Here is a 26,928-nt window from a genome sequence, read left to right as displayed (position 1 = left end):
GCTGGTCCAATGCCGATGGCGGAGGCGGAACTGTGTGTGTGACTGCCGCCGAATGAACAGGAAATGACGGCTCGGCTCGGATGACGCCTTCGGTGATTCCCACGAGAGAAGGTGAGGCTGCATTTGGGCACAGGCTGCATTTGGGCACAGGCTGCATTTGGACACAGGCTGCATTTGGACACAGGCTGCATTTGGACACAGGCTGCATTTGGACACAGGCTGCATTTGGGCACAGGCTGCATTTGGACACAGGCTGCATTTGGGCACAGGCTGCATTTGGGCACAGGCTAGGCTGCATTGAGGCTGCAGATGGACACTGACCACAAAATGTAAAAAAAAAAACTTTTTCCTGAAACTTCCCTCTGAAATTGGGGTGAGCGTTATACGCCAATAAATACGGTACCACATTGTTGGGTCTCTCCATAGTCCCACCATAGGAAAAAAAAATGTTTGGGCTGAAGTTAGATGTATTATATAACATACTTTAACACCACATATAACTTACCATTCCCTTAAAAATTAAGCTATTTTAGATTCATTTAAATTTACATTGATTCCTTTTTTTTAATATATGTGGAGATTTATGTAATTTACTGCAAATACTTTTTTTATTATAATGGTGTCATACTGTAAAATAATGATAAGAAGAAAAGAAGATATACAGTATTTTCATTTCAAATCAACTTCCAAGATGTTAACAAAAAAATGGCAAAATGCAAAATCTTATTTCTTATAAATTTTTATAGAATAAAAAAAGTTAGATATAAAATACCAAACTTCTGTAAAAATTCTTCTATGCAACACAATTTCCCTTACTTTTATCCATGGTGTACAGGTGTTTTACATATTAGAGAAAATACTCGCTGAAATATAAAACAATTATGTTATGTTTTGTCTTGCTGGCTGTATTTATTACCAGCTCAATGCTACCAGGAATTTCTTTGTGATCCTTTGGGTTTGTTTTAATGATCTTCTCGTGGATCTCATATGACTATAAAAATTACCTAACACAACCTTCTAATTAGAGTAAACTGTGTTTGTTCATATCAATTTGTATAGCAGTTTCACATAAAATACTAACTAAATGGTTAAACAGTATTAACCCTTAAATGACCAGTGGTTGACAATGCCTAGATGGTCAAACTAAATTTAGCACTGTCAGTTAACTTAACAACTTTGGGACAAATTTTCATACCTATGTGAATATATATTTTAAGGACTTATAAGACTTTGATGGGGTACACATTTTATGTAAAATAAAATCCTTTGCTTTTTTGTACTTTAGGCTAACCTAAAGTAATGCAACCAAATATTTTGAAACAGGAGTAGGAGAAATGCAACTTCACTAACTAACTGACTGCGATCTCAAAAAATAGAATTTTACAGGTGCTCAACCTCAGAAAACACACATACCTTTCCAAGTTTATTAAAAACACATTTGTTTTATTATAAAAATATATATTAAAGCAGGAGTTCACCCATTTATTTAATTTTTCCTCTTTTCCCCTTAGATTCCTGCTCGTTTGGTCTAGGGGAATCGGCTATTTGTTTTAAAATATGAGCAGTACTTACCCGTTTTCGAGATGCATCCTCTCCGTCGCTTCCGGGTATGGGTCTTCGGGAGCGGGCGTTCCTTCTTGATTGACAGTCTTCCGAGAGGCTTCCGACGGTCGCATCCATCGCGTCACTCGTAGCCGAAAGAAGCCGAACGTCGGTGCGGCTCTATACTGCGCCTGCGCACCGACGTTCGGCTTCTTTCGGAAAATCGTGACGCGATGGATGCGACCGTCGGAAGCCTCTCGGAAGACTGTCAATCAAGAAGGAACGCCCATTCCCGCAGCCCATACCCGGAAGCGACGGAGAGGATGCATCTCGTAAACGGGTAAGTACTGATCATATTTTAAAACAACTAGCCGATTCCCCTAGACAAAACGAGCATTAATCTAAGGGGGAAAAGTGATCTCTAAGGGTGAACCTCCGCTTTAAAGAAAAGGACAATAAGTGCCTATAAGCAATAGATGAATATGAGATGTTTATAACATCAATTACCCCATACACCTTCTTATATTCAAATACATTATTATTATTATTATTATTATTATACAGGATTTATATAGCGCCAACAGTTTACGCAGCGCTTTACATCAGGGAAATACATATTCAATCATTAGTATAGTTTGGTTCTGTACAAACAATAAGCAGACTAATGGTAATCAAAATGATGACAGAAGGTATAAGATCCATTATAATGCCCAACAATGAGGTGATTTACGATAGATTTATATTTTGGGACTTTTTTGGGTGAGGGAGTTTATTAAATAAACAATTTTGTATAGTGTTGCATGTTATTTTAGTATTTGATTTTTTTTTTGTGAGTAATCAGGGGTACTATGTAGGGGGCAGATATCTGGGGGCCCCTTACTTTAAAGGGCCTATAGATTTGGATAAGTCTCCATTCCCACATATCCCTACATTATCCATACTAGTGATGTGAAGAAGAGGCCATTGTCTCCATCCAAATAAAATAAGAAAAAATGGAAAAGCACCTCTAATGCCGCGTACACACGACCATTTTTCATGACGAGAAAAATTCAATTTTTTAAATTGGTCATTAAAAACGGCCGTGTATGTATGCTCCAGAGCATTTTTCTCGACATGAAAAATAGGCATTAACAATTTAGAACATGCCCTATTTTTTCTCGTCGTTTTTCACGTCGTGAAAAACTGTCGTGTGTAGACTTTAACGATGGGGAAAAAAACGTGCATGCTCAGAAGCAGGTTATGAGAGGGGAAATTTGAATAATCAGCCCAAAGGGTGTCACCAATCGAATGAAACTTCACCTTTATAGTGCCGTCGTACATGTTGTACGTCACCGCGCTTTCCTCTAGCATTTTTTTTTTCACGATCGTGTGTATGCAAGGCAGGCTTGACAAGAATCATGTCGAGAAAAACGTTGTTTTTTCCATGACATTAAAAACGGTTGTGTGTACGCGGCATAAGTGTAGTAGGACCACAAAGTTTAACCCTTTTGCTGCCAGGTCCATAAGTCTTACAGACCTGACAGCAGGGGGTTTCACATACAATACGATGGCTGTAGCCACTGGAACTGTGTGTGAAACTGACAAGCAGACCTCTGTCTGTCAGGTGGAAGCATTTGGGTGACTGCACTGCTGCTTGATTGCTTCCACACAGCCCCGGTAACGACATTGTATTTCGGGGTCCGCTTACCTATATGCAGGCCCAGGACCGACATGGCGGGTGCCAGAAGGTGAACGGAAGAGAGAGGACACACGTCCACTCTCCTTCCTCTCTTGTTGGTGACCGGTAAAGCGACGTGTATGATGCCACTTCCGGGTCACTCTGTGCCTTTCCCCATCTAGCATAGCCAGGAAAGTATGTATTGCAATGCGATCTGCATTGCAATACATTCAGTGGAGCCCTGAAGAGACATGCAGGGTCTAAAAGATCCTGCATGTCTCATTAACAGTGAACATGTCACCAAAAACCCCTGCATATAAAATCCACCCCAAAAAAATTTGAGGCCCCCCAAATATATATTATATATATATTGAAAATATATAATGTTTGGGGGTTTTGTGTAATATTCAGGCCTAAAATGACTTTGTAAACATGTGTGCAAAAAATGCAAAAAGGGCTCTGGCAGCAAAAAGGTTTATTAACAAAAGCCAAAAACAAGGTCACTCACATTTACAGACACAAAGACAAGCTCATCTGTAGTGCGCCAGCATGAATGCCAAGGATCCACTCTTGCCGCTTGCAGGAGGAAGGAAGCCGACTGGTACCCGTACCTTCCCAGGGATCGGTGGAGTACAACGTATGTGGGATGATGTCACCAGTAGATGTGTGGTGAGTTTCAGAGCATGCAAAATGCTGTATTCTTTTCTGAAAATATGTAAAAGAACTATTGTAATACGTCCGGTGTGCACATGGGTGACTGCAGATGCGCATTGGATACAGTATACTCCTGTCTCCAGTGTGCTGGAAGTCTCGGCAAGCCACATTTCCTGAACCCGCAAGCCTGGTGGAGTTCCCCTTTAACCTCAGTTGATCTACCCAGCATCATCACAGTTCCTGACCTGATCTTCTGCTTGAATCACAGAGCCCTAAACCTCTACTGCAAGCTCTGCAACCAACAACTACAGGCACCCGTGTTCCTCCTGTCCCTTGGTACCCTCTGTCTCACTCTCGGTGGAGCCTAAGCTGGAGGTACAAGGGAAGCCGACCTCGTAATTTTAGACATGTTTCCCATCATCCTTGGCCTACCATGGCTGAAGGCACATAACCTTCACATTGACTGGCTTACTGGAGATATTTCCTTTTCTCCTTTTCATCCAATTACGGTCAGACAATTTTTATTTTGAAAAAAGACTAATAACCCTGCCTCTCTCCTTAGTATTTATCCTGATCCTGAAACTGTGAAGTTGGTTCCCATTGCATATCAACAAGGAAAATGCAGATACTCTTCCTCCCCATAGGACTTATGATTGTCCCATCAAACTCTTACCAGGGGCCGAGATCCTATTCGGTCAAATCTACCCTGTCTAACTCTAGGTTTAATAAACAATAGAAAAAGTTGCACTTACAATTTCAAAGTATAAAATCTCACATAAAATTATGAAGCCAGCCGGCTGCAATACAAGCTCCTCAACTAGACGGCGTGGCGACGTCAGCACGTTACCTCCTCAGATGCGTTTCCCTATAGCTAACATTATCAATGGGAAAACGGGGAGCGTTGACTCACCACCTTAAATACTACCACACCTCAGTCTGAATTCCGGATATGAAAACACTGATGCCATATTGGATACTGGCAGCCCTACATAACATGGTAAACCCTGCCAGACATCTCTAAATTGAGGCAAGACACGGAACTGTTCAAACAGTAAATAATAAGATCTGGTTAATCAGCCACCTTATAACAAACAAATCTTTGTCCCTGAACAATTTAGGGTTGCTGTCCTTAAACAGTGTCATGACCACCCCTTGGCAGATCACTTTATAATCCACAAAACTACAGACTTGATCTCTCGTTCCTTCTGGTGGCCAGACTTGATGCAGGACTGCAAGAATTATGTGAAATCCTGTTTAACATGCCTAAGTAAATCTGATCAAGCCAAAAACTTTGGGTCTACTGGGGTCTCTTCCTGTGCCTAAAAAAACATGGAGTATGATATCGATGGATTTAATTGTAGAACTTCCCCCGTCAGAGGGGTGCAATTCACCTCCAGATTTTGGAGAGCCTTATGTGAAGCTTTAAACATTTAAGTTCACTGCATAATCCTCAAACAAACGGACAGACGGAAAAGACTAACCAAACCCTTGAGCAGTACTTACGGTGCTTTTCTTCTTTTACACAGGATGATTGGCTGTCTCTTCTCCCGCTGGCGGAGTTTGCATATAATAATTCCATTCATTCAGCCACCAGTCTCCTTTTTTGCTAACTATGGGTATCATCCTTCCTTTTTGTGGAAATGTGGGGAAAAAACTGCGCTAGAACCCAAATGAACAGAGTAGGGAGCTGCTAGCACTCAAACAAACAAAGTCTGGCAAAGGTGTGGGTAATTAGTGCAGCGCTAATGGTCAACGAAATGATGAAATGCACACTGAAATAACACAATGTGAATATTGAATAAATATGTGAACAATAAAACTAATAATAAAAATAGTTCAAAGCAGCACTTGCGAAAAAGGTCCATGTAAAGACAGCACAATAAAGAAGAATTCTTCCCATAGGACAGGGCATGCCCCAGTTGAAGACCGCTAGAGTCGATATGCGTCGGGCGTGCATTACTGCACCCCACATTGCCTTTTACATGTTTTTATTGTGATCACCATTTTATCATCTTTTTGTATGCGTTTTTCTAATACTGCTAATACTGTACTGCGTTTTTCTAATATTCTAAACTGGTTTGATCTGCACCATTGGGAGTATCTCTTCCTATTCCCCTTTTTTTTACTTTGGAGCCCGTATGGAATTACCCTGCTATGCATCTGCTGATGGAAGTGTACGAACTTTACACCTCAGCTTGCTGGATCATCACTTCCATCCAGGATTGATTTGGGCCTTCCAGGACCTTAGGGATCCATCTAACCTTGATCCAGATCATCTGGGATCACAAGCCTATATCACCCACTGTTGTATAACAGATGTGTCCACCCCATTCGGTAAGAGTACCTAACCCATTCATCTTTTGAAGAGTTTGAGAGTGACTGCAGACAACCTGTTTTTCTCACTCTGAGCTGTCCTATGGGAAGAATTCTTCTTTATTGTGTTGTCTTTACATGGACCTTTTTCACATTGTCATTTGAAGCCCATGTACTTCTCTGAACTATTTTCATTATTTATTGTTCACATATTTATTCACTATTCACATTTCAGTGTGCACTTCTTCATTTCGTTGACCATTAGCGCTGCACTAATTACCCACATCCTTCCTTTTTGCCTGGGCTGTCTGTGGAATCTTCCATACCTGCTGTACAAGACAGATTGAGCTTTTTCAGTTCCAACAATCAATTGCTCCAGGAAACAATTGTTAAGGCCCAGGCAAATGATAAAAGATTCTTTGACAAGAAGAAAAGGGGTAACTTGAATCTAGAACCAGGTGACAAAGTCTGGTTATCTACAGCAAACTTGAAGTTAAGATGTCCCTCAAAGAAACTTGGCCAGAGATACCTGGGACATTTTCTGGTAAGGAGAAAAATGAATGCTGTGGCCTTTGAGCTAGTGTTACCAAAGAATCTGAAGATTCACCCTGTATTCCATGTTTCTTTACTAAAACTAACTGTGCCAAATCCCTTTCCAAACCGAGATCCAGAAACCCCTTCTCCACTGCTCTTTGATCTTTCAATTGGTGCCAGATGGCCTATCTAAAGGGTGCCCTGACTCCTGTGCAATGCTGACTGGTCTTCAGCTGTTTCCCTGTGACCTGTCTTTATCCTGTTTATTATCTGTTGCTGACCTGGTTTACCACTGACCTACCCTTTGGATTCCGATTACACTGCTGATTACTGGTTACTGATCCTGGCTTACAGTGAGGATCGAAAGTTTGGGCACCCCAGGTAAAAATTTGTATTAATGTGCATAACGAAGCCAAGGAAAGATGGAAAAATCTCCAAAAGGCATCAAATTACAGATTAGACATTCTTATAATATGTCAAAAACAGTTAGATTTTATTTCCATCATTTACACTTTCAAAATTACAGAAAACAAAAAAATGGCATCTGCAAAAGTTTGGGCACCCTGCAGAATTTATAGCATGCACTGCCCCCTTTGCAAAGCTGAGACCTGCCAGTGTCATGGATTGTTCTCAATCATCGTCTGGAAAGACCAGGTGATGTCAATCTCAAAGGTTTTAAATGCCCAGACTCATCTGACCTTGCCCCAACAATCAGCACCATGGGTTCTTCTAAGCAGTTGTCTAGAAAACTGAAACTGAAAATAGTTGACACTCACAAAGCTCGAGAAGGCTATAAGAAGATAGCAAAGCGTTTTCAGATGTCAATATCCTCTGTTCGGAATGTAATTAAGAAATGGCAGTCATCAGGAACAGTGGAAGTTAAAGCAAGATTTGGAAGACCAAGAAAAATATCAGACAGAACAGCTCGCAGGATTGTGAGAAAAGCAATTCAAAACCCACATTTGACTGTATGATCCCTCCAGAAAGATCTGGCAGACACTGGAGTTGTGGTACACTATTCCACTATAAAGAGATACTTGTACAAATATGGTCTTCATGGAAGAGTCATCAGAAGAAAACCTCTTCTACGTCCTCACCACAAAAATCAGCGTTTGAACTTTGCAAATGAACATATAGACAAGCCTGATAAATTTTGGAAACAAGTTCTGTGGACCGATGAGGTTAAAATAGAACTTTTTGGCCGGAATGAGCAAAGGTACGTTTGGAGAAGAAAGGGCACAGAATTTAATGAAAATAACCTCTGTCCAACTGTTAAGCATGGGGGTGTATCAATAATGCTTTGGGGCAGGGCCGTCTTACTGAGCGGGCATCCCTGGGCACAGCCCGGGGGCCCCACTTTCACCTGGGGCCCCATCAGAGCCAGACAAATAGTACTAGCCGGGTGAGTGTCCTGTCAGTTGGTGCGCTCGAGGGACACATAAATTGGTACTGGGAAAGCCGACTGGGGTACCGCGGACATAAATGAGACAAAGTGTAGCTGTCAAATCCTGCCTCTGATTTCGGGAATGGGCGGGCCAATCAGGTGTCCCGCCCCCTTCGTCAGGCAAACTGTCTCCCCACACACAGAGTGCCACCCTGACCCAGCCCACCACAGAGAGGAACCCTGCTCCTCCTCCCTTCTCCGACCATCACCGAGCAGCTCAGCAGCACCCTGCCGTCCTCTTGACTCCGCCCACCACAGAGCACCACCCTGCCCCTCCCTGACCCCACCCACCACAGAGGGGAATCCTGCTCCTCCTTCTCCCTTCACCGAATATCACATTGAGGCACCCTGCCCGTCCTGACTCCACCCACCACAGAGCAGTGGTCACCTGGTGACACGTGGGGTCCAGTGATCTCCCCCTGCAGTCTCTGAACCCCAGGTGCTAGCAGTGATGGAGTATGCTGTGAGGGAGAATATCATCACCAAAGTCGGGAGATCGAGAGAGAGCTGCAGAGGGTGAGTGGCTACAACACAACTACCAGCCTGACGGGGGGACTACAACTACCAGCCAGACAGGGGGACTACAGCTACCAGCCTGACAGGGGGGACTACAGCTACCAGCCTGACAGGGGGGACTACAACTACCAGCCTGACAGGGGGGACTACAGCTATGAGCCTGACAGGGGGGACTACAGCTACCAGCCTGACAGGGGGGGACTACATCTACCAGCCTGACAGGGGGGGACAACAACCAGCCTGACAGGGGGGGACTACAGCTACCAGCCTGACAGGGGGGACTACAACTACCAGCCTGACAGGGGGGACTACAGCTACCAGCCTGACAGGGGGGGACTACAACAACCAGCCTGATGGGGGGGGGACTACAGCTACCAGCCTGACAGGGGGGACTACAGCTACCAGCCTGACAGGGGGGGACTACAACTACCAGCCTGACAGGGGGGACTTCAGCTACCAGCCTGACAGGGGGGGACTACAGCTACCAGCCTGACAGGGGGGACTACAGCTACCAGCCTGACAGGGGGGGGACTACAGCTACCAGCCTGACAGGGGGGACTACAACTACCAGCCTGACAGGCAGGGCTGTGGAGTCGGTAGATAAATGTTCCGACTCCGACTCCTCAGTTTTATGTACTTCCGACTCCCACTCCGACTCCGACTCCTCTGTTTTAATATGCGAATGTATTTTATACATTCCTTGAGGGAAAGAAACGCAACCTACCACAGTACTACTGGCTGTGAAGCCAACAGTCTACTGTATTGCACAGTTTAAGCAAAAGACAAACACAATGAAAACAACGTTTTATTAATTTTTTTTTATTAAAGCGGAGGTTCACCCGTACATAACACATTTTCTCCTTAGATGGATGCTCGTTTTGTCTAGGGGAATCGGCTAGTTGTTTTAAAATATGAGCTGTGCTTACCGTTTACGAGATGCATCTTCTCCGCCGCTTCCGGGTATGGGCTGCGGGACTGGGCGTTCCTATTTTGATTGACAGTCTTCCGAGAGGCTTCCGACGGTCGCATCCATCGCGTCACGATTTTCCGAAAGAAGCCGAACGTCGGTGCGCAGGCGCAGTATAGAGCCGCACCGTCGTTCGGCTTCTTTCGGCTACTAGTGACGCGATGGATGCGACCGTCGGAAGCCTCTCGGAAGACTGTCAATCAAGAAGGAACACCCGCTCCCGAAGACCCATACCCGGAAGCCGACGGAGAAGATGCATCTCGAAAACGGTAAGTACGGCTCATATTTTAAAACAACTAGCCGATTCCCCTAGACAAAACGAGCATCCATCTAAGGGGAAAAATTGTTTTATGGGTGAACTCCCGCTTTAATCAATCAAGTGGCTGGATAGTAGCAGCAGGCATAAACATCAGGAACAGGATCTTTACCAGTTCAAAAATACAAACCACATTATTTGGTTGTTTTAGAACAAAAACAAAACATAGGGCAGTGGGAGGATCCAGGAAGGGGCATTTATTCTAAAACATGATTTTCCTAGGAGAATCCCATAGTCATGTTTAAAGTTTAAGCTAACAATCGGAGTTTACAAGTTTTTATAGCCTTAGCTAAATGACAGCAGTTTTTACAATGGTTTACAGCTTCAGTCTTGAACTATTGGCCCTCCATTCCCTTCACTTATACAAGTGTCTCACTCTCTAGTCCTGCAAAAAACATATTTATTTAATCCCTTATCAGTGAGAGGCTAGGTTACCCATGGACGCTGCGTTCCCTGTAAAAGCAGAACACAACACTATGGAAAGTATAAGTATTGCAGCTCTTAATTGTGCGTTGCGTGCCATATAGTGAAGCACATGAAAAGCATGCTTCTTCACGGTCACTTAACCTGTTCGTTTTGTGGTTACGTGAGGCACTTCATGCATTGGTCTTTATTCTTACAGTAGAGAAGTCATTAATTATAACTTTTTGTGAATTGGGACATTTAAACTTGCTTTTTTTTTTTTATTCCAATCTAAATTTAGTAGGAGTCGGAGTCGGAGTCGGAGCATTGTTTGCCGACTCCGACTCCAGGTACCCAAAATTTCCCCCGACTCCGACTCCTCGACTCCGACTCCACAGCCCTGCTGACAGGGGGGACTACAGCTACCAGCCTGACAGGGGGGACTACAACTACCAGCCTGACAGGGGGGGCTACAACTACCAGCCTGACAGGGGGGACTACAACTACCAGCCTGACAAGGGAGGACTACAGCTACCAGCCTGACAGGGGGGACTACAGCTACCAGCCTGACAGGGGGGGACTACAGCTACCAGCCTGACAGGGGGAACTACAGCTACCAGCCTGACAGAGGGGACTACAACTACCAGCCTGACAGGGGGGACTACAGCTACCAGCCTGACAGGGGGGACTACAGCTACCAGCCTGACAGGGGGGACTACAGCTACCAGCCTGAGAGGGGGGACTACAGCTACCAGCCTGACAGGGGGGGACTACAACTACCAGCCAGACAGGGGGGACTACAGCTACCAGCCTGACAGGGGGGACTACAGCTACCAGCCTGACAGGGGGGGCTACAACTACCAGCCTGACAGGGGGGGGACTACAGCTACCAGCCTGACAGGGGGGGACTACAACTACCAGCCTGACAGGGGTTGAATACAACTACCAGCCTGACAGGGGGGACTAACAACATGACAGGGGGACTACAACTACCAGCATGACAGGGGGACTACAACTACCAACATGACAGGGGGACTACTACTACCAGCATGACAGGGGGACTACAACTACCAGCATTACAGGGGGACTACAACTACTAGCATGACAGGGGAACTACAACTACCAGCATGACAGGGGGACTACAACTACCAGCATGACACATGGCAAGTGACACACTGTAAAGTAGAAATATTGTACTTTTTATTCTTGAGAGTAGGTGCGTAAATTATGGCAACCTTGTAGGGGCCCCATAGCATCACTTTGCCCAGGGGCCCATGATGCTATTAAGATGGCCCTGCTTTGGGGTTGTATTGCAGCCAGTGGCACAGGGAACATTTCACGAGTAGAAGGAAAAATTGATTCAATAAAATTTCAGCAAATTTTGGATGGTAACTTGATGCCATCTGTGAAAAAGCTGAAGTTAAGGAGAGGATGGCTTCTACAAATGGATAATGATCCTAAACACACCTCAAAATCCACAGGGGATTACATTAAGAGGCGTAAACTGAAGGTTTTGCCATGTCCTTCACAATCTCCTGACCTCAACATAATTGAAAATCTATGGATAGACCTTAAAAGAGCAGTGAGTGACAGACAGCCCAGAAATCTCAAAGAACTGGAAGACTTTTGTAAGGAAGAATGGGCAAAGATACCTCAAACAAGAATTGAAAGACTCTTGGCTGGCTACAAAAAGCGTTTACAAGCTGTGATACTTGCCAAAGGGGGCAGTACAAGATATTAACTCTGTAGGGTGCCCAAACTTTTGCAGACACCATTTTTTTGTTTTCTGTAATTTTGAAAGTGTAAATGATGGAAATAAAATCTAACTTTTTTTTAAATATTATAAGAATGTCTAATCTGTAATTTGATGCCTTTTGGAGACTTTTGCATCTTTCCTTGGCTTCGTTATGCACATTAATACAAACTTTCGATCCCCACTGTATTCCTGACGTTGCTTCTGTCTGATGCCCTAGTACCTTGCTGCCCACTCGCTGCGCTGATCCTCTGACTTCCCTTATGTTTCCTGTCTAGCTCCACGCCATCTCTGAGTACCTCTGGCTTCCTCTCATCCAAGTTCCATTGCACACAGTACACTCCTGTCTCCAAGTCTGCTGGAAGTCTCGGCAAGCCACATATCCTGAACCCGCAAACCTGGTGAAGTTCCCCTTTAATGTCGGTTGATCTACCCAGCATCATCACAGTTCCTGACCTGATTTTCTGCTTGAATTAATGAGCCCACAACCTCTACCGCAAGTTCTGCAACCAACATCTACAGTATATATGTTTTTATAGCTCTAAAATATATAAAGCAATATGTAGCTTTATCTGCATATGGAAAAAAGGATGAGAAGTATAATTATAACATGTAGTTTGTCTACAGGGCAAGGATCTACCAATTGAATAACAGATCAGAATTATTACATCTAATGCCCGTACACACGATTGGAATTTCTGATGGCTTAAAATCCGATGGAATTTTTCATTGGAATTCCGTTCAAGCTGTCTTGCATACACACTGTCAGACTAAATTCCGACCGTCCGAAACGCGGTGACGTAAAACACTACGACAAGCCGAGAAAAATTAAGTTCAATGCTTCCGAGCATGCGTCGACTTGATTCTGAGCATGCGTGGGTTTTTTCTCCGTCGGAGTTGCACACAGACCATAGGAATTTCCTATCGTTTTTTTTCCATCAGAAAAAAATAAAACATGTTCTATTTCTAAACAGCGGCGGAAAAATATCCGATGGGGCCCACACACTCGATCTCGATCGTGTGTACGTGGCCTAACTCTTCATTTAACCCCCACGGGGGGAGGGTGTCCAGTTTGAAAATCCAATAGGTCTCACATTGGCAGAGCTTATTGAAACTCTCTGCTCCTGGGAGACTTTTGGGCATGGCCTCTATTATCCAAACTAGGGATGCACCGAAATATATCGGTGCCGAAACATATCGGCCAAAAACAGCTGTTTTGGGCAAATGCCGAAACAGCTTTAAAATTTGCCGATAGGACTAGTGGCTGCAGAGCGGTAAAACACACTGAAACTGTCTCCACACGCTGCTAGCACACAGCCCCGCCTGCTTCTAACCCCACGCTGTGATAAACAGAATGCCGTTCTAATGCTGAGATGTTTTCTGTCTATCACAGCGTGGGGTTAGGAGGAGGCGGGGCTATGTAGCAGAGTGCAGACATGTTTCAGCATACGGGGGGCGGTGAGTTGCTTTATTTTCTAACCGGCGGGTCTCTGTTGCTGGGACAGTGGAATTCCTGGAATGCAGGCCAGCGTGTAGAGGAGGAGAGGAGCAGAGCACAGCCCGGCATCCAGGAGCAGTCCATCCGCCTATCGGGAGCTCATCCCCTTCTCGGAACCGGGCTCCTCTGATCACACCCCTCCGTCCCCATCCCCCCCACCCCCTCCGTGCCAGGGCCGCGCTGTGTGAAGTAATGTTGGCTGCGGGCCGCTCCAGCTCTCTGCACTCCGCTCTCTGCACACACATGTACCAGGCAAGGCTGAGAGAGAGAGACAGCCCATACACAGCAGCACTGTGCCCAGTCATAGTGCCATCCCTGTGCACTGCTAGAAGGATGGTGGTGGCACCAGGACAGACCTGCTGGATGATCCTCTTACTGCTGTTACAGGAGATATATGCTCTCTGCAATGAGTGAATGGGCAGCAGGCTGTGCTCATTGTCTCCTCACCACACTCATACAACATGTTTTTGGAGGTGACAGGGTTAAAAAAGAGAACCTGTCACCTCCAATTGCTATCACAATTGCTAAATTAAATTAAGTTATTAAAAAGTAAAGAATGAGAAAAATCATAAAAATATGAAAATTATACAAAAAGTGATAAAGTAATAAAACAAAAAACAAACAAGAGGCGTCAATTGGGGGCACAGTGAGGCGTCAATTGGGGGCACAGTGAGGCGTCAATTGGGGGCACAGTGAGGTGGCAATTGGGGGCACAGTGAGTGTATGTTTTAACATACAATTATAAAAAAAAAAAAAAAAAAATTCGGTTTCGGTCTGCCATTTTTTTTTCATTTCGGTTTCGTTTCGGTTCTGAAATTTCCTTTTCGGTGCACCACTAATCCAAACCCATAGTATACTTGTTATGAAATTCTACAAAGTGGGGGTGGATGCTCGCTAAATCTTCTACTAAGAGGTCTAATAGTACATAACCTACATAGGACAATCCACATGGTCAAGTAAAACAGTAAACCACGTGATCAGATAATTAATTAATTGTTCAAATCTTGTAAGTTTTTCCTTTTACTAAAAATTATTTTTGCCCATGTTGCACAAAGCTACAGGTTTTACAGAGGGGTTTTCAGCACTGGTAATTGTCTTGTAGGGTCTTGTAAAAGGATCGCCCAAAGTTTACCAAGATTTGCCCACTACTGTCCCTTTTATCTTCTCCATCCAAATGGCATGCTGAAGACATGTGGCTGGGTGTGTTTCAGGAGAGGAGGTGAACACTGGGATGGGGAGTAGAAGAAAGTAGAAGTACGAAGTATTAAGAACTGGGGTATGTAAACTTTTGATCAGGGTCATTTGGGTAGTTTCTATTGCCATTATGATTTAAAAAGAGTAAACACAGTTGATTGATAATAAATGGCTTCAGCCAAACACTAACCATGAGTAAAAGAAAAGTTTTTGTGCTATCATTCATATTCTCTGAAAAATGGCCAAGAAATCATAAATTCTGCCATGGTATGCAAACTTATGAGCCCAACTGTAGTTATCCTTATTACAACAGTTTGCACTTTTTATATTTACACTATTTAAAAATACATTCTTGCATATAAAAAAAATTATAGGGAGTTATTGTAATTACTGCAATACCTTGCACAACTTAAATTCCCCAATGACCCAATAACACATCCCTTAGCCATAAAAATATAAAATTATCTTGTAAGAACAGTTCCCAATGCAGTTCCCAATGCAATCTGGAAAATATAAATTCTTCTTCATCATTTTCAAACAGAAGCTGGAGCTTCAAAGAATCACCACATTTTAACTGTAATAATGTATCATTGATCATGTTTCTTTTGATTTCTCAGATAAAGTTTTAGCAAATGTAAACCAATATCTTCGTATTGTTGAGAAAGTTGGAAAATGTAGTAGTTCTTTAAAAAAAAATTATAGTATTGTTGCTATTGCCTCATGCCACACAGTTCTGTCACCTTGCATTGAAGTTTAAGGCTCAATCTGCAGAATAATGAATTATGAACACTGCTCTGCACTTGCAAATTAATTATTCAAATGGTCTCCATCAATGAATTTAGTATTACAACATTAAAGAGAAGTTCCAGCAACAAGTAATAGCAAGCAGTAAGCTAAATATGCATTTCAGCAAAACCCTAATTTATCTGTAATCCATTGCATCTGCAGCAGACATAAGTCACCTCACAGAGCTAGTATAGGGGGGAAATAGAAGTGAGCTTCCGGAATCTTTAGCTGGTATGTTCTTGTATCAGCAGATTATTAAAATAAATTAGTGTGGTGGAATGCTGCACTAAAGCACTGTCCAGGGATTTTTTTCTCAGATAATAGTTGCAGGTATTCAGCCCTTCTGATTCACCCCTTGTCCCTGCCCCTTACCCACCTCCAAGCAACGTCCCTTGATTTCACCCCCTACCCAACTCCTACCCAGATAGCAAGCAATTGAGCTGCAAGTTTGAAAATGACTTGCTAAGCTACTGCTAGACTTGTCAGACTTCACAAGTTTGTTGCACAATTGCAGCAAGTCCACATTGTGTGACTTTAGCTCAACTTTCTCTGCAAACATTCTGCAAGTCTGCTGCAAGTTCTGGTTCAGTTATGTTGTGCAATAGTCATCCCACCACAGGGGTCACTGTGGCTGAATTTTCATTCTGTAGACTTGCAGAGCTCTTGCTGTCGACCAGTGATTCTCAACCAGGTTTCTGTGGAACCCCAGGGTTCCTCCAGAGGTTGCTAGGGGTTCCTTCAGCATTGGGCAATTTCTGCCTCTCAAGCCCCATACACACTATCAGTTTCCCTGCCGGTTTTTCTCTTCAGGTTTACCAAAACCATGTAGTGCAAGGGCCTGCCTGATTGCATACAAATTGAAACTCTTAAGGTTTGACCTCATATTAGATGGTTTTGGTAAACCTGAAGAGAAAAACCTGCAGGAAAACTGATAGTGTGTATGGGGCTTCAGATAAGTTCCCACTGACACCATTGATATTTTTACCTATCCCTAAGGAGGTAATTGTTCCCAATGACCACACGTCTAAGGACCATTCTTCCCACTGATCATCACACTAATGTATCATGAGTTGTAGATTTTATATTTTAAGCAGGGGTTCCCTATTTCAAGGGTTCCTCTGTGTTGAAAAGGTTGAGAAAGGCTGATGTAGACTCACCACTGCAACTTTACTCTTGCTAGAGCCTTGCCACACATATTTGCTACAAATTAGAAAAGTATTAATTAGAACTTGTGCTTGAAGTGTTCTGCTATCCATCCCCTGAATAAAAACGGACCAAAGCAAGGATTTCACATCCCCGGAGTGCTGGACTGGCTGCATTGGTACCAGAGCCGCCATCAGGAATTATGGGGCCCCTTACACAGCTTCAGGCATGGGCCCCCTGGAGCAGAGAACCGGAGGGGGGGTACTGCCGCCACAAATTGAGAAGCAGGGGGTGGTGTCGCAAGTTGAGAAATGGGGGGCACCGCAAATTGGGGGGGGGCTGCCGCCACCAATTAAGGTCGGGGGGGCTTTGGGTGCTGACGGGAAAAAAAAGGGTGTACTGCCTCTACCCCCCTGATGGCGGCCCTGATAGGTACTGACAGCTGATTGGTAAGTACAGTGAGGACCAGGGGGTGAGGATGGTGTTCAGTGCTAGTTCATCTTTTTATTTTTTCTGAAAAGGTGGACTTATGTCCTGTACACACGATCGGAATTTCCGATGGCATTTTTTGTCGGAATTCCGTTCAAGCTGTCTTGCATACACACTGTCAGACCAAATTCTGACCGTCCAAAACGCAGTGACGTAAAACACTACGACGAGCCGAGAAAAATTAAGTTCAATGCTTCTGAGCATGCGTTGACTTGATTCCTTGATTCTGAGCATGCATGGGTTTTTTCTCCATTGGAGTTGCACACAATTTCCTATCTTTTTTTTTCCCCCATCGGAAAAAAATAAACATGTTCTATTTCTAAACACTGACGGAAAAAAGTCCAAAGGGGCCCACACACGATCGGAATTTCCGATGAAAAAAGTCTGATGGACTTTTTTCATCGGAAATTCCGATCGTGTGTTCGCAGCATAACACTTTAAAGAGACAAGCAATTTATCAAGTACCCCAGATGGGACTCAAACCCACAATCCCTGGCTTAGGAGGACAGTTCCTTATCCATTAGGCCACTAGGGCTTGATTAACATTTATGTCAGTTGAAGGTGTGCTTTGGTCAAACTGGTGCAAAAGGTCTGCAGGTTTTTTTTTTTTTTTCACAAAATATGATATGCTAAACCAAGGCCAAATGTCTTCTTTTTGTACAGTCTTCACTTGTATAGTCATATGCACTCAGATTTTTAATGAATAATAATGAGAATTCTACTACCGATAATTGTTCCATTTGACTGTATTACAAGTAAAGAAACGTATTATTAGAATGTGTTTAGTATACTGAGAAGGTTGCTTTGCATAGATGGAAAAAGTGACTGAGCAAGTTTATTTTGCATTGAAAATATATTTTATTTCAGGAAGTAAAATGGGGGAGAATTTAAAAAACAACACATTTAAGGAAGATTTCTATATCTTGGCATTTACGGAATATGCTTCGCTAAAGGCTGTTGTATTCCTTGTTGTGTTAATAATCTATCTTGTATCAGTCCTTGGCAACCTCATTATCATTACACTGGTGGGTCTGGTGCCCCAACTACAGAAGCCTATGTACTTTTTCCTGTGTAACTTGTCTGTGCTAGATATTATGTATGTCTCTTCCATCCTGCCTAAGCTGCTGAGCATTACATTATCTGGAGACACCATTATATCCTTCCTTGGATGTTTTATCCAGATGTCAGTATTTGCCCTTTGTATTGATACCAATTTTCTCCTCCTGACTGCCATGGCATATGATCGCTATGTGGCTATCTGCAAAGCCTTGCATTATTTTATCATCATGAACAGGAGGACCTGCATTCTACTGATTGTTACCTCCTGGCTCTTGGGGGCCCTGAACGCACTAATGTGGTCTATTCTAGTGTCTAAGCTGGATTTCTGTAGTTCCCACGTAGTTAATCACTTCTTCTGTGATCTTAAAGCCATGCTGCAGCTCTCCTGTAGTGATACTACAAGCCTCGAGACCATAATATCATCTGAAGGGGTCCTCTGGGGTATGCTGTCCTTTACTCTGATTTTAACATCCTATGGGTATATTATATCTACCATCATGAAGATCCACACAACACTTGGTAGACTGAAGACCTTCTCCAGCTGCTCCTCACATATCACTGTTGTTATAATATTTTGCTTCACGGTTCTTATTTTATATATGAAACCTCAGTCTGAGGACTCAATGGAACAAGATAAGGTCATATCTCTGCTGTATATTGCTTTTGTTCCTATGCTTAACCCTCTTGTGTACAGCTTAAGGAACAAAGAGGTACTAAAAGCTATCAAAAAAGTAAGTGGCAAAATTATCTTAGCCCTGGTTCACACTGATGCGCTTTGACATGTCAAATCGCGTGTCAAATCAGCAGAATATGCTGGCAATGGCACCGTCCTTATCGGTGCAACGCCGCATGTGCGGCGCTGCACCGATTTCAAAAAGTCGTTTCTGTACTACTTTTTGCAATTTCGGCTCGCGATTTACATTGACATCTGTGCAGAAACCTGCACAGATGTCTCTGTAATCGCAGCTGAAATCGGGACTGAAATCGAGCGAGTTCAGCTCGGCTTCACTCCCGCAGCCCAGTGTGAACCTGGGCCAAATCAAATCTTCTCAACCTTTTTTAAGTCACGGTACCTTTTAAAAAATATTTTTAGTTTCAAGGCACCCCCAGTCTAAGGGCTCATTGACACGTGAGTGTGGGGGATGGTAAAACCACTGGGTTGAGTTGTGTTTTTCCAACCCCAAATTGCTTCCCGTTTAGCTGCAGAGGTAGCTGCCAGGATTGCACACATGCTGCAGCTACAATGCTTTGCTTTGTGGTTGCATCAAGAATTATATTACCGGTCATGTTCAGCAAGCACTACCCACCCCCACCAAACAAGACCCATTCAGATGAATGGGGTCATGCAGCAGCATTGCACGCTGTTGCGGCATGCTGGTGCTGCATTTAGGGGTTAAAACAGGTGGTAAGGAGATAGATCGCCTCCTCAGTGCCTGTAAAATGCCTCCGAAAAGCGATCTGATTAAAAGTAATGTACAAACATACGAGGTGTGTCTAAAAAGTTTGGTGAATGGTATCAGAAAACAAACAAAACAAAAGATACAAGCAAATGAACTTTATTGGCCTTCAAAATAATCGCCATCCTTCACAACACACTTTTGGCAACGTTCATAAAGCTTCTGGAAACTGTCAGCAAAGGTCTCTATCGCAGAACTGCTGTCACACACTCTTAAATTGCTCCCACATCCGCAAATGTGCGCCTTTCATAATTTAGTGCAGTGCTTGTGAGTAAAATGAAAATACTGTCCTTTGATTTGTACATAATAGTGGGCATTTTTAATCTGATGTTTTTTGTTTGTTTTTTAAAGGTTCTAAAAATATGATTCTGATTAAAAAAAGAAGAGCGAGTGGTGGGACTTTATATGAAGCACACAGCAGCAAAAAGAAAGTCAAGTGACTGGGAAATAATGTTTATTTATACTGTATAATCTCAGAACATTTTGGGCATATAACCTCTAAAAAACATTTGATAATTTTCAACATAAATTACATAGTAATCCGCAATCCAGTAGACATTCATGTATTATAAATAGAATGGATTGCAGATTACTATGTAATTTATGTTGAAAATTATCAAATGTTATATGCCCAAAATGTTCTATATGAGATAATACAGTAAAAAATAAACATTATTTCCCAGTCACTTGACATTCTTTTTGCTGCTGTGTGCTTCATATAAAGTCCCACTACTCGCTCTTCTTTTTTAATCAATGATAGGGATGGAGGCAGTTACCCTTTTGGTTCCTGCTTCATTTAAAGTCCCAAAAAAAAACTTTTCTTTCATTTAACAAATAAAAAACAGGATTTTTTAATACAGCTTACCTGTAAAATCCTTTTCTTGGGAATACATCACGGGACACAGAGCCTTAATTACTTAACCTCCCTGGCGGTATGATTATTTCAGATTTTAGGTGCTGAAAGCGGTACCATTATTTTGCATGGAAATTTGGCGTTTTACATTGTAGGCCTGCAATTCCTAGGAATAACTCAATTAAATCTGTCCAAACCAGAGTCTAGTAGACATCTCGGGTATGATAAAGTTTGAAAAACAAAATCATAAATTATAATAGAATAAATAATAATATAATTATAATAAAAATTATTTAATAATGTAATCAAATCAAAAACACTGAAATTTGCTCAGTTGCAGAATTGTCGCTGTCATTACTTTTATTGTTTGATGACGAATTTCCCCACAAATCGCTATCGCTCAATTCTGCAAGTGATTATAATTTATTATCGCTGTTTTCTAGCTGCTCTAAAACCACTTTTGACATAAAGGGACACTTTTGGTTGCTATGGACAATCTACAGTTTTCAGGCAGAAAGAACAGTTTTTATTATATAAAAGTACATGTAGGGCACTGGAAAGACCACTAGGGACAAGGGGGGGTGTGTATTTTTTTCATACAGTACTGTAATCTATACGATTACAGTATACTGTATGTATTGTGTTTATTTACTTTTTTGAATTTGGCGCTGATCTCCGCCCCCGTGCGTCGTAACATCGCAGGGAACGGAGCTCGGCGGCACACAGGCACTGTGTGAATCGAGTGAGGACACGGCTCGCTCACACAGCGGAGAGGCATCGCAGGATCCAGGGACAAGGTAAGTAAACTCTGCCTGTGGATGCTGCGAGGCGATCCCGAGTCTGGCTCTGGGTTACCGCTTTTGGTTCTGAAATTCCACCCGGAGCCAGACTCGGGAATACCGCCAGGGGGGTTAATGGACCCTGAAGGGTGGAAACAACTAAACGGACAGATTCCATTAAGTAATTAAGGCTCTGTGTCCCGTGATGTATGAGCAAGAAATATGATTCTGGAGCAAAGTATTGTGTAATTGTTTGACAATAAAATATGAGCATTTGAAAGTTTTGTATATTTTTAATGGAGACAGAAATTTGATTTAAAATAACTCTGCTGTCCTGCGTACAGGCCCATGAGAACCATTCTGCAGAAAACAGCCCTGAATGTTGGCATCAGTAAAAAGCACTTTGTGTATAAATTGTACAGTAACGTCTGTGTTACCTTTGCCAACCAATTACATTCAACCACCTTTTCTAATAAACACCTAAAATATAACAACTGAAATCTAAAAATATGCTTAAAAATCTATACATATTATTATTATTATCATTATTAATATTATTTAGCTTCAATATATGTAAACTGTCACACTTCACTGCAGTTAAAAGGAGCAATGGCCAATTCACTTTATATAAAAAAAAATAAGGAAAATAGGCCTTCTACTGAGACATACCTCTCATCCTTTTACCTTTGCAGTTCAACAGCATTGTCCATGATTTATCACTAGATGGCAGTGTGGTAATGTAGTTTTGTTTGTTTTCCTGCCTCAAAAGCAAGATTCTTATTCAAATTTTATTGATTAATTTATTGAATGATTTATTTTGATGCCAGTAAAGTTTTGCTATTTGGATTCCAAATACATTTAGTTCACACCACAATTTCTGCGTTCCAGATGGGTTTCTGCATGTCCATTTACATGTACTTTTGATGTGTTCCAGTGCATTTTTTCTTAATTTCAATATAGGAAAGGTGCATTCCAGTGCATTTCTAGTGTATGTACATGCATTCTGGTTTTGCCATGTTTCAGATGCATTCCATACAGAAAAAATGCATCAGATTCTACTTTATTTTGTTCATTGCACAGAAATGCACTGCATTGGTATGACTTAGAGCCATTGGAATACATGGTAAACACAGAGCATGTGTTTTTGATATAGATTAAAAATGCACTGGGCTGTGACTGGTGTGAACCAGCTCTTAAATAAGTAAAATTCATGGAGCAAACCCAAACACACACACACTGCTAATACTTACAATCCTTTCGTTGTACTAAAACCTGCCAGATGCTTAGGACTTCCTTCTCTTCTTCCCATAAGACACAGCACTGGTCAGGTTTGGAGCTTTACACAGTACATTTTGAGGCCCCGTACACACGTCCGAGAAACTCGACGAGCAAAACACATCGTTTTGCTCGTCGAGTTCCTTGTGAAGCCGCCAAAGATCTCGGCGAGCCAAGTTTCCCCATTGACTAACGAGGAAATAGAGAACATGTTCTCTATTTGGCTCGACGAGTTCCTCGTCGGCTTCCTCGGCCGAAAGTGTACACACGACCGGGTTTCTCGGCAGAATCCAGCTCCGATCGAGTTTCTGGCTGAATTCTGCCGAGAAACTCGGTCGTGTGTACGGGGCCTTAGAGTCTGTGTTGGTGGTCCATGGGCTTGTGTTGATGTCATCAGTTTGACATCAATTGGAGACATTTCTGAGATCATCATGAATTGATTGACAGTTGTGTTTAACCACTTAACCCCCGGACCATATTGCTGGTCAAAGACCGGAGCACTTTTTGCGATTCGGCACTGCGTCGCTTTAACTGACAATTGCGCGGTCGTGCGACGTGGCTCCCAAACAAAATTGGCATCCTTTTTTCCCTACAAATAGAGCTTTCTTTTGGTCGTATTTGATCACCTCTGTGGTTTTTAGTTTTTGCGCTATAAATAAAAATAGAGCGACAATTTTGAAAAAAAATAATATTTTTTACTTTTTGCTAAAACAAATATCCCCCAGAAATATATATAAAAATTTTTTTTTTTCTCAGTTTAGGCCGGTACGTATTCTTCTACATATTTTTCATTAAAAAAAATCGCAATAAGCGTTTATTGACTGGTTTGCGCAAAAGTTATAGCGTTTACAATATAGGGGGTATTTTTATGGCATTTTTATTAATGTTTTTTTTTTTACTAGTAATGGCGGCGATCAGCGATTTTTTTTCGGTACTGCAACATTATGGCGGACACTTCTGAAACATTTTTGGAACCATTGGGATTTTTATAGCGATCAGTGCTATATAAATGCATTGGATTACTATAAAAATGCCACTGGCAGTGAAGGGGTTAACACTAGGGGGGGGAGGGGTTAAGTATGTTCCCTGGGTGTGTTCTAACTGTAGGGGGGGTGGACTGACATGGGGAAATTACTGATCTTCTGTTCATACATTGTATGAACAGAAGACCAGCATTTCTCTCCCTGACAGGACCGAGAGCTGTGTGTTTACACACACAGCTCCTGGTCCTCGCTCTGTAACGAGCGTTCGCGTGTGTCGGGCACGTGCACGGGAGTCGGGAGCGAGCGGCCCCTAGTGGCCTACGCGAGAGCCGACATATAGCTACGGGCTCTCGCGCAGGGGAGCCGACCTGCCGCCGTATAACTGCGGCAGCTGGTCGGCAAGCAGTTAATATTCAGTTGAAATATTTGCCAGCACACCATGGAACAACTTAAATAGCGTCCAAACGGATGTTTTATTGTCGACATTCCTGATGAAGGGGCCCTACGTGGCTTCGAAACATTGCACTTTCTTTGTGTTGTGATCATGCAATAAAACATCTGTTTGGATGCTATTTAAGTCGTTCCATGGTGTGCTGGCAAATATTTCTACTGTTACGTGTACCAGTATCCAGCTGGTTGTTGCTACAAGCACCCAAACCCAGGAGCGGATCCAGGAATGTGTGTGATGGGAATATGAAATATGATTTAATATTCAGTTGACCCCTTTCTGACCAGCATTACCTGCTGCTTTAACCACTTGCCGACCGCTGCACGCCGATATACGTCGGCAGAATGGCAGCAGTGGGCAAATGGGCGTACAGGTACAAAAAAATAATAATAATAAAAATGCCATAAAACTATCCCCTATTTTGTAGACCCAATAACTTTTTCGCAAACCAATCAATATACGCTTATTTGGGACGGGTGTTGCTGGCGCAAATGGGAAGACAAAATTGTTCTATATTAGTTGGTTTGCTGCAATAAAAAAAAAAAAAGTGCAAGACACTCTATGGTGTCTCGCCCAAAATGATTGCGCTACCCTGGTGGTTGACCTGCATCCACCTAATCCTGTGCAATAATTACAATTATTAACCCCTATATATATATATCACCCCTAATTGGCAATCCACCAAACATATATGTGTATGTGTATAAATGTGTACCAAGTGCTCGTATGCAAATATTCTTCTCAGAACAGTGTAAAAACACATACATACGCGTACCATACACGTATTAGATAGTGAACTTAAGGAAAAACGTGCATTCCAGGTTCAAAAATTTCCTTACCACAAAAACAAACAATTTTTTTAGTGACAAAAAAAATATATATATAAAAAAAATGTATATATATAAAAAAAATGTATATATAAAAATTAAAATAGAGGATTTCTAAATGAATCCTCTTCCCTTTAAAGTCCCAATGTGGCAACCAAGTGCTCATAAGCGATCGATGCTCCTCCTGTGGAGTGTTAAAACACAACATGATTTCACCACTTCCGTGATATTCCCATCAACGTTAAGAATGGCCACTCACCAGATCACATTCAATAGATGCCTTTGGTTCATTCCCAGGATAACCACTCCTATTTTGCGTCTCCACAACTGTCAGGTGTCTTGGGTATATTAACCACTTCCCGACGGCCGCACGACTATATACGGCCGCAGGGTGGTTCTAAATCTCTGGGACGCCGTCTTTTTACAGCCGCCCCTTTCCTCGTTCCCCGCACGTGCTCCTGAACGCGCATCGGGGAACTTCTGTGCTGGTCGTGTCCCTTGGACACAGCCAATCACAGATCATGGTAAATAGCCAATCACAGCGGCTATTTACAGCGCGATCGTCATGGCCAATGAGAGATGATCTCAAATGTAAACATATGAGATCATCTCTCATTGCCGGCTCTCCCTCCTCACACAGACACCACGTGTGAGGAGGGAGAGCATCTGTGAGTTAGCTACAAAAGTGATACATAAGTGACAAAGTAATATAATTATTTATGGACTATTTTTATAGACATTGGTTTATTTCATGTGTACATTTGGGCACTGTATCATACTTTTTTTCCCCAAGTGCTGCACTTTTTAACCCCTTGGAGCCGGCGCCTCCTGATCCTTTATGGGCTAAGGATGCTGGGAAGCCAAATGGGGCTTATGGTTATGTGACCGCCATGATCGGAAAGCTTCCGATCACAGGCAGAGATCAGGAGCTTTCCGTAACAATGGTAACAATGTCGGGAGCTCTTGGAACAGCTCTATTGCATGCAAATATGTGGCTGTTCACCATCATATTTTCTTGCGCCAAGAGATTAGTTTAGTTTTTTCATAAAGGTTTGGCCTATTCACCTGTTAGTGCCAGCGGCTATTTTATTTCTGCAAAGTGACGGCTTTTTTCTTTACTCAAACCCTTTCAATTTTTTTCTGCCTTCAACACATCAACTTTAGTGGTAACATTTTTAATTGCTGCTGAATATATCCCACCCACTTTCAGATGCCTTTGTAAGGAGATCATCAATGTTATTCACTTTACCTGTCAGTGGTCATAACCATATTGCTGATCAGTGTGTATATATGTATTAAGCTGAATTAAACTACTTCTGTGACTACTTGCTGCCTGTGGATTTTTTAAAAAACATATTCTTCATACAGTCTGGGTCTCAGGAGATATATATATATTTTTTTTTGCATAAAGCAACATCACTACAAGTATGCGCTTTCTGCAATACCGGATATACTGGGGGTTATTTACTGAAGGCAAATCCACTTTGCACTACAAGTGCAAACTACAAGTGCAAAGTGCACTTGAAATTGCACTGAACTTGCACTTGGGAGTGCAGTCGCTGTAGATCCGAAGGGAACATGCAAGGAAAATAAAAAACAGCAATTTTTTACTTTTACAATTTAAATACACCTATTAGATTTTAGACGACTAAAACATACTGGACATTTTAGTCGACTAAAACATACTGGAGATTTAGTCGACTAAATACGACTAAAACCAAAACAATTACAGAAGACTAAAAGGGGACTAAAATGCCATTTCAGTCCTAAGACTTATTGCGCGTACACACGATAATTTTTCGGCATGAAAAAAACAACGTTTTTAAAAACGTCATTTAAAATGATCGTGTGTGGGCTACACATAATTTTTCGGCTTCTGAAAAACGACAAGAAAAAAATTTGAACATGCTGCATTTTTTAATGTCGTTTTAAAAAATTTTGTTTTTCAGGTAGTAAAAAATGATCGTGTGTGGGCTAAAATGACGTTTTAAACCCGCGCATGCTCAGAAGCAAGTTATGAGACGGGAGCGCTCGTTCTG

At 42.5% G+C, this 26,928-nt stretch overlaps 1 protein-coding gene across 1 annotated transcript; it reads left to right on the top strand.

Annotated features, from left to right (window-relative positions):
• Positions 1 to 18,083: 18,083 nt before the first annotated feature.
• On the top strand, positions 18,084 to 26,911 carry LOC120930529 (olfactory receptor 5I1-like; the record flags this gene model as incomplete). The annotated part of the gene is made up of 2 exons (XM_040341707.1): positions 18,084 to 18,998; positions 26,900 to 26,911. Coding segments are annotated over exons 1-2 (927 nt in total), but the record flags the coding sequence as incomplete, so codon positions are not given.
• Between the last annotated feature and the right edge of the window lie 17 nt (positions 26,912 to 26,928).

Source organism: Rana temporaria, chromosome 3 (genome assembly GCF_905171775.1).
Source record: "Rana temporaria chromosome 3, aRanTem1.1, whole genome shotgun sequence".
Taxonomy (NCBI): domain Eukaryota; kingdom Metazoa; phylum Chordata; class Amphibia; order Anura; family Ranidae; genus Rana; species Rana temporaria.
Note: the sequence above shows the minus strand (reverse complement) of the source record. Positions and strands in the feature narration are given on the sequence as shown.